At 46.3% G+C, this 16,645-nt stretch overlaps 1 protein-coding gene across 8 annotated transcripts in view; it reads left to right on the top strand.

Annotated features, from left to right (window-relative positions):
- Positions 1-16,645, top strand: part of znf462 (zinc finger protein 462) — a 130,940-nt gene that overhangs the window by 72,297 nt on the left and 41,998 nt on the right. For all 8 annotated transcript variants that reach the window (XM_063049116.1, XM_063049114.1, XM_063049115.1 and 5 more), the window contains 2 exons: positions 6,326-6,577; positions 9,335-15,063. In XM_063049116.1, the coding sequence (XP_062905186.1) occupies positions 6,355-6,577; positions 9,335-15,063 (5,952 nt within the window). In that variant the 5' untranslated portion in view covers positions 6,326-6,354. The remainder of the gene's footprint in view (positions 1-6,325; positions 6,578-9,334; positions 15,064-16,645) is intronic.

A 16,645-nucleotide genomic window follows, 5' to 3' on the forward strand; every position in this document is an offset into this window, starting at 1 on the left:
GAGTTCTGTACACCCCATGCATACAAGTGAATTTTTGGAAGCCTGGTGGACCTGTGGAATGGATTTGTCTATTGCTGTGGACTGCAGGCATCTTCTGCCAGGTGGGAACTTGGTTCCTAGCAATATCTGAATGGGTGAGTTATTTGCCTTGGATCAACTGCATGTTGCCCTGTTTGGCCGATGATTTGGTTTAAGTATATTGCTGGGTGGCTGCACTTTCGACTTGCTTATTGTTTAGGTTACAGGCAGTTCTCTGGAATGGAACGCTGCTATAACATCTAGAGCACCTGTAGTTCTTTTCCTTCCTGTCTGGTTTTGACCACTGTAGTTTAGACTTGCTATTTTGTGTTTGATTTTGCATATAGCAGATATCCATCTAAAATTAAACCTCATGCTGAGTGATTATTACAACCATGGCAGGGGTTCCTACAAGACCCTTTCCCCTTGCCACTTGTGCACACCTCAGCTGATCTTGATGTGGAAGCTCCTATGAATAGCCAACTCCAGCAGTTGGTGTATACTGCATTAATCACTAATGGTAAATTCTTTACCGATCTAAGAGGGCATTTTCATGGATGTAGCTTGCCTATTGGAACATCAATCTTAGAAAATGGTCATTATTGATTCACTCAAACACAGCTCTGTTGGTAATCTAGAATTGCATTGAAGGTGTGACACCATGGCAGATCCTGCAGAGTGACATTATCATCTCTCCTGACCTCTGGTTACTCTTTCCAAACCTGTAACTCCTCACTGCACTGGGCCAAAATGGTTTTGCAGTTTTCTCCATGTTAATGAAACATTATCTCTCAGTGCCTTGTAACTTTGCCTTAGCATCAGGCCATGTTGATGCTAATGATCATCTTGTTGCATTTGTGTCTGCCTTCATCCCCTTGCCCTTTTTTTTCCCCAATTACTGTTAACTTTCCAGGGAAATTATGTCCATCTTTTCCATCTGAAAAGCTCCCCCAGGCTTTAGAAATTGTAACCAGAGGTCAGAAGAGACAGTAACCAACCAGAATGTCATTCTGGAGGATCTGCCATGGTGTTGCAACTTCGGTGTAGTTTCTAAATTGGCAACAGAGAAATAGGTTTTGTATGTGGGCTAATCTGGCCGGTTCCTTAATACAAGAGCAAACTTTCAAGCAGGCTAGCCTGATGGAATGACAGATCTGCCATTTTGTGTTTGGCAGTTGATACATTTGATTTTTTTTCATGATCTGCATTTAAATCTGCAGGCGCTACCTCTGGTTTTAACTTTGTGAAGTTTAGAACAGCTTGTTCAATTATCTGGTCACTTGGTGTCCTAAATGAATTAGTGGCTGGGGATTCTTTGTGACCCTCATTGCAGTTGTGAACTGTTCTTCCCTCAACACATTATGCCTTTTCGTCCAATGAAGACCATTGCAGAATGTAGAGAGCGACGTGCATGAGGCGTGCAGAGGACAAAGAGTATGTGTTCAGCGGTTGTTCAGACTGCCTACAAACATTGACAGTTCACTGGACTGCAAAGGTCGCATGAGTACTTATAGTGACAACTTTGTTCACAGCCTGCATTACATAAGCAGAGTTGTGGCACATCGGAGAAATAGATCTAATGTTGCAATGGATTAGACCTCCACATGTTGTAATGCTCATTCTCTGCCAGTTATATCTGTACGTCTAGAATGTTTAGATAACTGGTTTAAATTTAATGAGGCACTATGTTGCTACAAGATAGAACTGAAGTTTTATTGGTCTTTTGGAATTTGTACTCAATAAGCTTCCATAAAACAACAATGCGCTAATGGCCATAAACCGTCTTTATTTCTGACACTGTTGATTGAAGGGTGAATATTGCTGCGGCACTATCTCTCTGCTTCGCAGTAGAGTGACAGATATTTATGTCCATCTGGAAAAGGAGATGAACCTCTTGTTGAGCACCTCCAGCGATGTGCTACTCATTTAGTCATGGCCTGGAATGTCATCCTGGATTTTTGTCCCCGGGCATCCAGAATGGTAGGTTGAACCCACAACAGGTTGGTCTCGGAAAAGAGCGCTACCCAAGAGGCTGTTCCTTTCAGTTCAGCTGGACTCACAAATTTGCAGGAGTATCTGGCCATTTTACTGCTAAGATCATCTTGTTGGCCTCATCCCCTTTTCCTCCTTTTCAATTACTTAAATTTACCAGGGAATCCATTTCTATCCTTTCAGTCTTGAGGCCTCCCAAGCTTTGGAATGATCAAGGGTGCTGAAATCTAATGGCTGATATTACTAATTTCTGAAATCTTTATTCATTTGATCATTGTATTTTCGGGGTTGGTGAGGGTAGCTGGGTGGGAGGGATGGGGAAGGGACTTGTTTTGTTGTTTGTGTTGCTCTGCTGAATATTTGGAGCACACTATGTTGACGCTGAAAATGTGTAGTGACACTTGTGGCCTGCTGTCAGCACATCCTTGAATGTGCTGGTTGCTAACACAAATGACACATTTCACTCTATTTTGATGTGAATCTGAATCCGCTGTTACAGTCTATAGATTAGTTCATAGTAAATATCCCCCGTGTTACAGTGCCCATAGTACTGAGGTTTATGTACCACCAAATACAGTTGTTATACTCGATGCATTCAATGCTGACTGAGCAAGCATTTCCCCCAGTTAACTGCAGGGAAGGCATTGGCCCTCAGGACCTTTTCAGTGGAAGTAAAATATTCCATGAATATTATTTTGAAAACGAGCCTGGGATTTCTCTCCATTGTCCCAGGGCCAATGGCTAACTAGTAGTCAATATAATTCAAGCAGATTATCTGCTTATTACCAATTTGAGAGACGTTGCTGTATGAACATTGGCTGCCATATTGCAAGAAAGACTAAGGACTACTTGCTGTGAAGCTATTAAATATGAAACTCTTGTGAAAGATGAATAGAAGCATGATACTTCTCCCCTCTTGCTCCTTTCTCCTCCTCCTTGTCTGCTCCCTCCACTCATCTCTTTCCATTGCTTTCTTTTGCTCATTTCTCTCCCTTCTTGGCAGCAGGTCTAAGCTGAACTAGATCTTTTTGCAGTTTTGGCATCCTGTGCAATTTGTTGTTTTAAACAGACAAGAGGGATGCACTGCATTGTTCATTGGTGTGTCAGTCTGCTGCCAAAGTGGAACTGTGTGGAACACAAGTTATGTCCCTTTAAGTCTACAAGGTGCAATTACTGTGCCTTCCTGCTTCAGTTAGAGCTAATTGTTCTTGGCAGATAATCAGGTCAGTTTGAGGTCAGGCTGACGTTCTTTACATATATATTTTTGAAGCTTGCAGACAATTGGAAACAAGTACTTTATGTTGTTGGGAGAGGGGTTTACTCTCAGCTTAGAAATGATGTCACTTTTTTAATGTTTGACTTTAAAAAGAGACTTAACTTGAAACTTGAAATGCCGTGGCACAGCTCAATTGTGTAAATATGTTGAAGAAACTGATTTCCAATGTAGTAAAATTCGTCTGTAGAATTTGCAGATGCAAAATTGTTATTTTGTCAACCAGTGCAATCGGTCAACTCAGAATGCAATCATTCTCCTTTGTACAACTTGTTGTGTGCCCCTTGCTCTAACCTGGAGAGGTCTTCCCTTAGCAGTGCATCAGTGGACTTGCACAGCAGTCAACTCGAGGGCAACCAGTCCAACTCGGATTGTAAAGTGCAGGAGTACAAAATCATGCAATTTATTTGGTCATTAAGTGTCAGATGCCTTCACACTTGTGTGACTCTCTGCCTCATAGTCTTTGATATGAGATAACTCCTCAAGTAGAGACTGAATGGTAACTACCTAGATTATTTTGGTCCCTGGAAAAGGGTTAATGTTTCCGTGGTATATGGTATATCATTACTTTGGGTACAAGTAGTTCTTTGCACGTTCGTGGTACGGGTGGGTGGGGGTTATTGTGATTTAGCAATTGTTACTGTGGGGGGAGTAAAAAAAACACCTTCCTTTAAACCTTTCTAATCCATGTCCTTGTCCAGGTGACGTCTCTGTGTTGTTATTGTACCTGCTTCTACCATTTCCACTGCAGCTTGTTCATATACCCACTATCTTCTGTTTGGAGGAAGTTGCCCCTCAGGTCCCTTTTCAGTCATTCCCCTCTCAATTTAAACCCACACCCTCTAGTTTTTGATTCCTTTTTCCTAGGAAAAAGTACAATGTGTATTCACCCTAGCTATGCTCCTCACAATTTTATACACCCTACAAGGTCATGCCTCAGCCTCCTGTGCCCTAAGCAATAAAGTCCTAGCTTGCCCAACCTCTCCCCAGCACCCAGGCACTAGAGAACTGGCAATCATAATTCTTCTTTGCAAACAACAGGAATTCTGCAGATGCTGGAAATTCAAGCAACATACATAACGTTAGTCTGTTAGTCCTGACAAAGGGTCTCGGCCTGAAACGTCGACTGCGCCTCTTCCTATAGATGCTGCTTGGCCTGCTGCGTTCACCAGCAACTTTGATATAATTCTTCTTTGCACTCTTTCCAGATTAATAATGTCTTGTTTATTACAAGGTAATAGGGAATCTTGCAAACACTGGGAGATTATAGGAAGCTCACTGTTTTTTCACAGGCTTCCCAGAGAAAGGTTGCAAACAGCTTCACTGAATCATCAACAACAACTTCTGGGAATTCTCTATTAAATTGTGTGGAAATCCCAAAGTTTCTGCTAATCTCACGGTAGTGGTAACCTACCCATTGTTACTGCTGGGAAACCAGGGCCAACTTGTGACATGGTTATAGGGGACTGACCATTTGTGGGTGCACTTCATCATTCCAAGCCAGGAAAGCGGCTCTTAAACAAGTTACTTGTGGTGGGCTTATGTGTGTTGTGCATTAGGACTGTCTCTGTACAAAATCATGCCCTCTAGAGCTTTTCCTTTGCTCATTGGGCCTTCTGTAGAATGAGCAGAGGAACAATAGTACTCATGCATTGCGGTGGCGGAGATTGGCCTGGCCTGTAGAGATGGAGTTTAAGTGATGGGTAATGGAAGGGGAGTAGGGGAAGAGGCTTGAGAGAGGTTTCTCGTCAAAACTTGAATGCATGAGTATTGGTGAAGTGGGGGGGGTCACAATTGGAATGGCAGGGCTGAATTAGATTGAGCAGGATAAGGTGAAAAGGGAGCGCAAAGAAATGCTTAAAATAATTTAATGGAGGTATATAGAAGCCCTTTATGGAATTCCTTTGTCACCTTTCACAGTGCAAACACACACCAATAAATATAAAATCATAGGGGTGTGGTTGAGGAGGATGGCTTGACACCTTTTTCCAATGGTAGGGGAGTCTAAAACCATTTACCGTGTGGGAAGAAAGCTTTGAAACAGACCTGAGGGGTAAGTTTTTCCACACAGTGAGGTAGGCATTTGGAATAGACTGCCTGAGGAAGCAGGTAAAATTACAGGATCTGAAAGAAGTCTAGGCAAATGCATGGGTCGGAAAGGTTTAATAGGATATGGGACCAGCTTGGATAGGCGTTAGTCAGTGTGGATGAGTTGGGCTGACCAGTCTGTCTCTGTGCTGGGTATAACCATGAGCTTGTGTGCAAATGGTGCACCAAATGGCCATGCATGTCTTCAGCCTAGATGCCTACAGATCTTGCTGAAGCAACTCCATTGTTCATTATGAATGTTCAGTGTCCTTATACATAAAGTGGCATACCAAACTGTTTCCCTCTGCATGCTGTAATCACTGGAATTAATTTAACCTTGTTGCTGTGTAGTAAGAATCCACTTTCTATTTTCCAAAGATATTCCATCATGTAACACATGTTACATGGCACAATATACTATTTCAATCTACATGCCTTGCTGTTCTAGAAGATTACTTGCTGATGAGGAATGTTTTGAAGTTGAAATGGTAAATAGAAGCAACCAATGGAGCTCAATAGCTGTGGTTGTCCTTCAGAGCAGATCGACCCAAGGAGATTGGTTGGGGGCATTCAAAATTACTAAAGCCTTCCATCAAGTTTATAAAGCAAAATCATGCTATTGGAAGGAGTGTTATTAGGACGATGTGGGTTATGGATTATTAGCCAAAGAATGAAGATGAGAAGAAGCAAATTGTTTTTAAGCACTGAAGGTCAGAGTTAGGACCTCATCAGCTGAATGAGTGGCAAACGGTGGTGCTAAATTTACACTCCACCATGCAATGGGCCAGAATTAAAGAGCACCAATATTGTTGATTATGTATCTTGAAAGATCTTCGATTGTTCCTCCCCGGAACACTGGACACTGATTTAATCCATCTGTTGCAATGATATTTACGTGCCTTTCCACCCTGGTTTCAGTTTCTAATGCATTGCTACTCTGGTTGCTTATTTCAGGTCCCTCAAATTGAAAGGCATTCAAAGTAATGGAGGCCCTGCAATGCGATGGATGCGATTACCGGGCAGAAACCTATGATGATCTAAAAGCTCATATCCAGGATGTTCATACTGTCTTTTTACCTCATGTGGAAGCTTCTGAGGAAGATATTGGTCAACCCAGATCTGTTACACCAACCCAAGATTCAGAAACAGATGTTAACAGCCTTCCCACTGTGAAGACTGAACTTGGTTCTCCAGTGGAAGCATCTGGTGAGTTTGGCTTCCCCATTACATTGGAAGCATGGGCACGCGTCATGTAAACAGAAATTCCTGCTGATGCAATTTCATTGCTTTGTTGATTCACTTCATTGCCATGATTCCACTAGGTGACTTGCATTGGCAGGCTTCAGGGTTTGTAGAATATGGCTGGCTTCTTCCAGTTGGCTTTGAGATTTCTCCCTCTTCCAATTGCATTTTTCTCAGCTTTATATTTGGCTGGCGATCTTTGGCGAGCAGGCTGGAAATCCTGCATGCTTTCCTGGGTTCATCATATTGTGAAGCATTACTGACTTGAATTTCTCTTCATTCAAATATCAAATGAAGCCCCATACAAGGGTTAAGAATAAATTGTGTCAATACGTTTATCATGCCCTTTATCAGTCTTGTCTAATAACCAAGGTCCTTTAGCACACATTGTTTGTTGAACAGGCCCTTAGTAATTTTGTGTTACATGTGAAAGAAAGGGCTGTCACATTGAAGAGTTTGATGTTATGATTGCTCTTTGAGCAGAGACCATCATTCTTGAATAAAAGAGCCAGTTTCATCTCTAAAATGCTGATAAAGCTTGCAGTCCAGTGTACTTAGCTGCCTTCTATTAATGAATTAGAATGGAAGAAGGTATTTGATCTTTTGTGGCCTGGACAGCATCTAATTACTTGTGCAATAAGAAAGGTTTTTGGCATAGGTGACTGTAAGCTATTTAACAAAATGAGTTGATGTAGTAAGTCAGACCATCCCTTGCATTATCTTTTGTGACATTCTGTTTCCCATGTGATTTACCTAAATACACAAGTTAGACTCCAGCAGAGCATCAGATGGTGTGTGGTAGAATTCCTCCCTTTCAATTAGAAAGATTTTTTTATAGTTAATTAATTATGAGGCATAAGAGCTGCCAGTGAGCCATAGCTCAAATACAAAAACTACCCTGCCTAGCTAACAAGGGGCATGGGATGAAATTGCAGGAGCTTTATGTTACTAGCTAATTGCACACACTCACCACTAAAAGGGGAAGAGTCCAAGTGGAGCAATCCATGTTCCAAACCTACTCTGCTAACGTTCTCCGCTACATTAATGGCTGCATTCATGCAGAGCTCATCAATCTTATCAGTTTGGCCACTAGCTTCACCCTGCCCTTAAAATCATATGGTTCATCGCCAACACCTCTCTCCCCAGGCTCCCTGTCTCCATCTCAAGTGACAGATTATCTACCAACATATTTACAAACCTGCTGACTCCCACAGTTATTCTGACTGAACCTGTTCCCACCCTAGGCTCCAAGGATGCTACTCCCTTCTTTCAGTTCCTCCGTCTCTGCACCATCTGTCCTCACAATGAGGCTGTCCATTCTAGGATATCCGAGATGTGCTCTTTTTTTCAGAAAATATGGTTTCCCCTCCACTGTTATCAATGCAGCCTTCACCTGCATCTCCTTAATTTCCTGCACAACATCCCTCATCAGGTTCTGGTGTTTATTTCCTGAAGTGGTCAATGACTTAAAGTTCTAGAAGTAATGTGGAACAAATTGGCTATTGGTCTGTGCCAAATTTTACATTGCACACAAAATCAAAGCTGCCCTGTTTCAGCAAGCATTATCTGCATTTAAGTAGACTCCTGTAGTGAGGAGAAAAGGAGTAGTGGCAATTCAGGGACTTCCCTCCACATTAATTTTATCTTTAAATTTTTTGCCCATGGGGATCTTGGCTTTTTAAACTACAACTAATGGCTAACACAAGAGGGCACAGTTTTAAGGTGCTTGGAAGTAGGTACAGAGGGAATGTCAGGTGAGTTTTTTATGCAGAGAGTGGTGAGTGCGTGGGATTGGCTGCTGGTGATTGTCATGGAAGCGGATACAATAGGGTCTTTTAAGAGACTCTTGGATAGGTACATGCAGCTTAGAAAAATAGAGGACTGTGGCTAACCCTAGGTAATTTCGAAAGTAAGTACATGTCCGGAACAGCATTGTGGGCCGAAGGGTCTGTATTGTGCTGTAGGTTTTCTATGTTTCTAACTGTATAACATAACTGGAAAGAATTGGTGTGATGGTCAAAGAGCACCACAGCACAGAAACAGGTTCTTTGACCATTCAAGTCTGTGCCAAACTATTCTACTAGTCTAATTGACATGCATCTGGGCCGTAGCCCTCCATATCCCTCCCAGTCATTTACTTATCAATTTTTTTTTAATGCTGAAATCAAACCCACATCTACCACTTCCACTGGCAACTATTTTCACCCTCTCACTACCCTTTGAGTGAAGAAGATCCCTCTTTGGTTCCCCTTAAATATTTCATCTTTCATCCTTAACCTATATATTCCAGTTCTAGTCTAACCCAACCTCAGTAGAAAAATGTCTGCTTGCTTTTACCTATCCATACTTGTCATTATTTTGTACACCTCTATCAAATCTCTCTCGTTCTTTTATGCTGTAGGGCACAATGTGCAGTGCCTAAAAGGGCAGTAGAAACAGTGTCAATAGGAGCTTACAAAATGGAATTGGATAAACACTTTGGGGGGAGGGGTAATGGGCAGGGATCCGGGGGAAAGTGGGACTACTTGGAGAACTCTTCAGAGTCAGGGCAGTATCGGGGCCAAATGTCCTTTTTTTTTGGTCAAAGCGGTCACGTGGTACATGGTTACTAAAGTACAGAACCAAATTTTTCTGATGTGAAATAATGAAAATTAAGTTATTGTTCTGATTTATGTTGCAGTATGAAAGGTGTTGTAACACTTCCTTTTTTCTTTTTAAAAGCACAAAATTCCTTCCAACCTGGCTCATCCAATTTCATCAACAACAGCTCTGTTCTGTATGGCCATCATGTTAACCAGCATCCGAAGCCAGCCAATAAGTTTTTCCAGTGCAAGTACTGCGTCCGCTATTTCCGATCCAGGAGCCTTCTCAACGAGCACACCAGGAAGATTCATGGTCAGGTTGAAGGGGCATTGTTTGGGGGCGAGCCCTCGGACATGGCTCCGCCCCCGTCACCGTCCAACTTCAACATCCTCCTGCATGAGGGCTTTGGCAAGGTCTTTGCCTGTCGCTACTGTACCTACAAGAGTCCCCGGCGGGCCCGCATCATCAAACACCAGAAGCTGTGCCACAGGTCGTCCTTGAAGGGGCAGGAGACTCTGGGTGACGTGACAGTGGATGCAGTGGAGCGCAGCATCCTGGAGGCGCAGGTGAAGCCACTGACCAAGTCGAGGGGCAGCTTCTGCTGCGAGTGGTGCGGCTACCACACCTCCAGGAGGGAGCGTTGGTGCGACCACCTGATGAAGAAGCATCGCAACCTCTTGGCTCAGGGGCTGGTCAAGATCATTTCCTCACTGAGGCAGCAGCAGTCTGGATCGAGCCCCAGTCAGACTCAGACAAAGTCACAGGAGATGGAGAAGACGTCTCCGAACTCGAATTACCTTCCCTTAAAGGCAGCAGGGAGGGAAATGTCCTCTGCTCAGTACCCATCTCTGCAAGGCTCGATGGAAGGATCCCCCTCAAAGCAGGGTCCGCCAGTGGTCCCCAGGTTTGCTCCCATCAAGATCAAGTTCCCCTTCCAGAAGACAAAGGGCAAGGCCACACCCGATCCCGAGGAGGCCGCCATGACTGGCAGGTCTTCCTTTGGGATGGCCGAAATGAACGTGGCCAATTCAGCCTTGGAAACCAGCAGCCTGCTAAGTGATGAGCGGAGCACCTCAGATGAGGAGGAGCAGCCAGACGTGGACGAGATGGACTCGCTGGCGTCCCAGAGCTCGGAGGGCTCAGGGAAGAAGTTGCTGTCAGTTGGCAACACTAAGCTGCTGGAAACCAAGGGGATCCCCTTCCGGAAGTACATGAACCGGTTCCAGTGCCCCTTCTGCTCCTTTCTCACCATGCATCGCCGCAGCATCTCACGCCACATCGAGAACATCCATCTATCCGGCCGCACCATCGTACACAAGTGCAACCTTTGCAGTTTCACCTGCACCACTGCCCAGAAGTTGGTGGCTCACAAGCAGTCCCACTCCTCAGAGTGGGAAACGGTGAGCTCTGCCAACAGCAGCATTGCACCCCTGAACGACAGCTTAGTGAGCGTGGATGTGAATCAGAACCAGGCCGTCAATGGGGAGAAACCAGTGTTGATGGGTGAGTCAAAGCAACAGTATCCTTATAAATGTACGATGTGCAGCTACTCCACAGTGACTCTGAAAGGCCTCCGGGTGCACCAGCAACACAAGCACTCGTTCTGTGACAATGCATTGCTGGCAGCCAGCGAGGACGGGAGCGATACGCTGCAGGACACTGGATCGCAATTCGAAGCTCTTCCATCTCCAGGTATTGTGAAAACTCAGACCTCCATCCTTGGATCAACGTCAAAGAATTCCTTCCTCTTCAAGAAGGGAAAGCGGCTGGTGTCGGACAGCCCGCTTGACCTCTCCCCGGCCAAGAAGCGGACCCGGATAGACGAGATAGCAAACAACCTGCAGAGCAAGATCAGTCAGGCCAACCAGCAAGCCAACGAGGTGGAATCTGTGATTGCCATGGAGGATGCAGAGGAAGAGTGCGAGGGAGAAGAGGAGGAAGAGGAGGAGGACGATGATGAAGAAGAAGAAGAGGACGACGTGGAATTGGATGCAGATGGAGAGCTGGATGAAGAGGAAGGAAAGGTGGACCATCTAATGGACATGCAGAACTACAGCTATAGTGGCCACCAGATGTGGGTCGAAGGAACTGATGGGATACATAAGGAGGATGGCTATGGGCCAGTAGACCAAGATTATCCTGTTAGCAACAGTGCTGAGATTGAATTAACCCTTTCAGATGACGAGGACTTCTACAGCACCTCAAACAGAGTGGGACACTGTGATGGCGCGTCCCGTAAGCAGGGTGGGGGTGCCGCTTATAAAAAGAGCAACTCAGAGAACCGCGACACCTTCCAGGAAAGCTCGGAGGCCGGTGAAGATTCAGGGAAGACTTACTACTGCAAACACTGCAACTTCAGCAACAAAGTAGCCCGCAGTGTTAGCACTCATTACCAGCGAATGCATCCCTATATTAAGTACAGCTTCAGGTACATAGAGGATCCAACGGATCACAGTGCAGTCTACAGATGCCTTGAGTGTTTTGTGGAATATGCAGAGTTTGAGGACCTGAGGCAGCATTATGCTCAGTTTCATCCTGAGGCCCAGAACATTCTGAATTTCCACCAAGCCAACTTGATTTACAGGTGTCGCTTCTGCTCGTACACCAGCCCCAATGTCCGCAGCCTCATGCCTCACTACCAAAGGATGCATCCCACGGTGAAGATCAACAACTCCATGATCTTCTCCAGCTATGTGGTCCAGCAAACAGGTGACACCAACGCTGAGTCCCAAACCCTCCGAGAGATCCTCAACTCAGGTGTGAAGAACATCGGGGCCTCCTCTGCCTCAAACCACGCAGCTTCCTCCAGCCCCACCAACGCAAACTCGCCCAAGGGCATGAGCCCTCAGCAGGGTGAGTCCTCGATGATCAGTGCCGTGGTGTACAACTGCGACGTCTGCTCCTTTTCTAGCCCCAACATGCATTCGGTGCTGGTCCACTACCAGCGGAAGCACCCAGAGGAGAAGGCATCCTATTTCAGGATTCAGAAAACCATGCGTGTTGTGTCTGTCCAGAATCCGGCCCTCAATGCTCACAAGGCCACCGAGGCAAGCTCTGTGATTCCAGCCAACAATACCCCGATGGCTCCTCAGCCGGCCGAATTTGAACAACTGTACTACTGCAAACACTGTGTCTACAGTAACCGCTCCGTTGTTGGAGTGCTCGTCCACTATCAGAAAAGGCACCCCGAGGTCAAGGTGACAGCCAAGTATATCAAGCAGGCGCCCCCGACTCCCGCTCTGAAGAAGACCATGGAGGAGCTTCAGATCACGCCCGCCAGGCCCATCATGAGCCAGCCCCTGAGCCAGGTCGGCAAGAAAAGCTTTGAGGTGGGCGGCCAGCAGCGGGTAATCGACAAGGGCGAGGGCGAGATGATGTTCTTCTGCCAGCACTGCAACTATGGCAACCGGACCGTCAAGGGGGTGGTCATCCACTACCGGAAGAAGCACCGCGACATCAAAGCCACGGCGGAGCTGGTACGGCAGCACACGGCAGCTGTGAGGAGTCAACGGGAGAGGGCCACCAACAACCAGGGCAGCTCCTGCACCCTGCTGCCTGGCGTCCAGCAGGAGACCGAGGCCGAGCAGCTGCGCTTCTTCAAGTGCCGCCACTGCTCCTACACTGCGCACTACCTCTATGCCGTGCGAAAGCACTTGAAGAAGCAGCACCCGAGCGTGAAGGCCACCGTCACCACCATCCTACGCTGGGCGTACCAGGATGGAGTGGTGACTGCTGGCTACCACTGCGAGTGGTGTATATATTCCCATCAGGAGCCCAGCGGGTTACTAATACACTACCAGAAAAGGCACCCTGAGCACCCTGTAGACTACACCTACATCTCCAGTAAGTTGTGGGCAGGGCCCGACCCTTCCGCCAACCCTTCGCAGATCGCCCTGATCGACCTCAAACACTACAAGTGCAGAGACTGCGAGTTCGAGGCTGCCTCTATCTGGGACATTACAAACCACTATCAGGCCTTGCACCCTTGGGCAGTCAGTGGTGATGAATCGGTGCTGCTGGACATCATTCTGGGGAAGGACACCTTGGAGCAGAACAACCCAACGGCTCATGACTACGCCGCCCTTGATTGCCTCAATGCTCCCGAGTCTGGATCACTGGAAGACGAGTTGCCTGCCAAGGACACCATCCCTTCCTTGCTAAAGGACGTCCCTGCCAATTCGAGTTCCAGTGGGTCGCAGTACCAGTGCAAGGTTTGCAAATCAGAGTACAACAACTTGCATGGGCTCCTGACCCACTATGGGAAGAAGCACCCAGGTGTGAAAGTCAAGGCGGCTGAGTTTGCACTGGAGAAGGACGAGAAGCCCAGCACGCTGTACAAGTGCAGGCACTGCCCGTACGTAAACACCCGCATTCACGGTGTCCTGACCCACTACCAGAAACGGCACCCTTCCATTAAAGTCACCGCCGACGACTTCATGAACGAGGCCGAGAAGCTCCCGGACGGCCAGAGCAATGATTTGGAAGAAATGACCAAAGTCCCGAAGCAGGGTTTTGGTGCTTACAGGTGCAAGCTATGTCCTTACGCACACGGCTCTCTGGAGAAGTTGAAAGTGCACTACGAGAAGTACCACCGGCAGCCGGCTATCGATATGTTCACTGAGTCTGCTGCCGAAGTAATGGAATCCAAGGAGCCGAATACTTCCGAGGATTATAAAGATGATGCCAAATCCATCACCGAGGTAAAATCAAGCTCCCCTTCTCCTACACCCCACTCCTTTTTAAGTGGTTGTTCGGAGCTCAGTACATTATTTAAATGCCAACTCTGCAAATATTTCTGCTCCTCCAGAAAGGGTATTGCCAGACACTACCGGAATAAACACAACAACGTCCGAGCCCAACCAGAGGGCAAGAACAACATCTTCCGCTGTGCCTTGTGTGCATACACTCACCCGCTCCGCAAAGGGCTGGCAGCTCACTACCAAAAGCGCCACGACATTGATTCCTATTACACCCACTGCCTGGCCGCTTCCAAAACCATGATTAACAAGAAGCCAGAGAAGCTCATTCTGCCCATCGAGACCAAACCCGAGTCACCTCCCCTGAGTGAAGAGCTCCGGAGAGCGGTGGAAAAGAAGAAATGTTCACTGTGCTCATTCCAGACCTACACAAAGAAGGGTCTTGTGTCTCATTACATGAAGCGGCACCCGGGGGTCTACCCCAGGAAGCAATACGTGAGCAAATATAACGGATACTTCACGGTCGTATATTCTGATGACAAAGGGGGTGAGGTTAAGAACGAAGCCAGCGGTGTAGAGGCAGCTGCAGTGACTGAAGGGAAACCCAAGGGATGTCTCCCCTTCAAGTGTGTAAAGTGCTTCCAGCTCTCCTTCAACACAGCAGAGCTGCTTTCTTTGCATTACCTCGACCACCACAGCCGAGATTTGAAGCTGGATTTCACGTTGCTACCCGGGAGTACCCGGTCTCACAGTCCCACCTACGAGTGCAACCATTGCAACGAAAAGATCCTCAGCACGCTGGAGCTCAGTGCCCACCTCACCCGTCACAACGAGCACTTCAGCAGGCGGGCAAGACTGCACAGAGAAAAGATGGGGCCTGAGGGTGAAGCTCAGCTCAAGCGTGAAGCTCCGCCTCGGGAGTCGTGGATGGAAGGGGAGCCACAGCCCGAGGTCGAAGTTCAGCCGGTGGAGGAGCAGAAAGCTGAGGACAAAGTTCAGCCAGATGGAGAGCCACACCCGCAGGCAAAGACACCTGAGGGGGAGGAAGGGAACCTGAAGGAGGAGAACCTTAATGAAGAAAATTTGACAGATGACAACCAGAACAAGGAGGAGAATCTGAAAGAAGAGAGACCAGAATCTACAGAATCGGAAGACAGCAATAAAAAACAGGTATGTAAGATATGGATCTATCACCTGCTCTGTCCAATGCTGAATAGCAAAGGTACCCTTCGTATAAATAGATTCGGATGTCTGTTTCATTTCATATTTAAAAGAACCAGAGCGCACTGAGTAAGTTCAGGAGGAGACCCACAGAGCCTCCTCGAGTCTGACATCCTTCCCCAAATGTCGTGGCCCATCCTCAGCCCTGCTTTCCTTCCTGATTTGTGAGTCCCTAGATTACGAAAAATCTTTTGGTATTTGTCATGAATGACCTCAATGTCTGAGCATTTGGGGTAGAGAACTGCACTGATTCCAAAACTTATGATCCATCCGCAGTGTAAGAGGCAGGTTCCTTGTTCCGAGGCATTCTACTCTGTTCTTTGCAACCCGAGGATCTTATGCCCCTTCAAGCCTGTTTTAAATATATTTAAATATATTTCATTAAAATAATCTCTGCTTTTTTTCTCCATTAAAGGCTTATACATATAGCCTTTGTTTCCCCACATGACAATCATTTTGTTCTTGGAACCAGTCAGCAGACCTTCTGTTGCACCCCTGTAACCAAGCACGTCTTCCATTAGGGATAGGGCTACCTACTGCCATTATGAACTGTCATTGTTTTACACAGTGACGACAATACAACAACTTGTGTATTCTGTTCCCTTTGTAATAAAGGGTAACATACGTTTGCTTTCTGATAAATTGCATCTAGTTCGTATGATTTGTTCAGGATAAATATAACTTCCAATAGTAGTAACCCTCCAGTCTCTTGGCTTTGTAAAAAGTACTGTACTCTCCCTATTTTTTGCCTAATAAGATGACTTAACTATACCCTTAGCTTGTTTTTCACCTGCTGAAAAGATCCATCCATTGCAGCATTCATTATACATTTTCTCGCTGCTTACCTTATACCTTCCTTTGTATTGTCAGCAGACTTGGTGTATGTTACGCTCTGTCTCCTCATCTCATCGTAATAATGCAAATTGCAAATGGTTGAGAGCCATGTACTGATCTTTGCACTTTGCTGTCTGCCTGACTGCCAACCTCAAGTGACTGTTCATTCCCTCTCCTTATTCTGAGTCATAAAATCATAGATTTGCACTGCATGGAAACAGGCCATTTGGGCCAAATCTGTCATGCTGACTAATGACTCCAGTTGCCCACCCTTTCCATAGCTCTCTAATAACTTAGCACTTCAAGTGTTCATCTGGATGCTTCAAAATGCTGTCAGCAACCCAGATTCAATCATTTTCTCTGGCAGTGCATTTCAGGCACTTGCCACTCTCTGAGTGAAGGCAATCTTCCTTGGGTCTTCTCTGAATCTAACCCCCCTCCACCTTAAAACTGTGCCCTCATATTCTACCTGTCAGGTTTCCTGCCGTTTCCCCTGCCCATGCCCCTTACAGCCCCCTCTTAATCTCCCCTGCCCTAGGGAGAAAACACTAGCTTCTCCAGTGTCGCCTCATACCTGAGTGTGTTCGTTCCCTGTTTTTGTTCTGTGTCCCGTTAAGCAATCCATAATCTATGCTTCTCCTCACTCCCTTGCTTACCTAACCTGAATGTGGAGGTAGAACCTGCTTTCTTGGTCTGA

Source organism: Mobula hypostoma, chromosome 5, assembly GCF_963921235.1.
Source record: "Mobula hypostoma chromosome 5, sMobHyp1.1, whole genome shotgun sequence".
Classification (NCBI taxonomy): Eukaryota; Metazoa; Chordata; class Chondrichthyes; order Myliobatiformes; family Myliobatidae; genus Mobula; species Mobula hypostoma.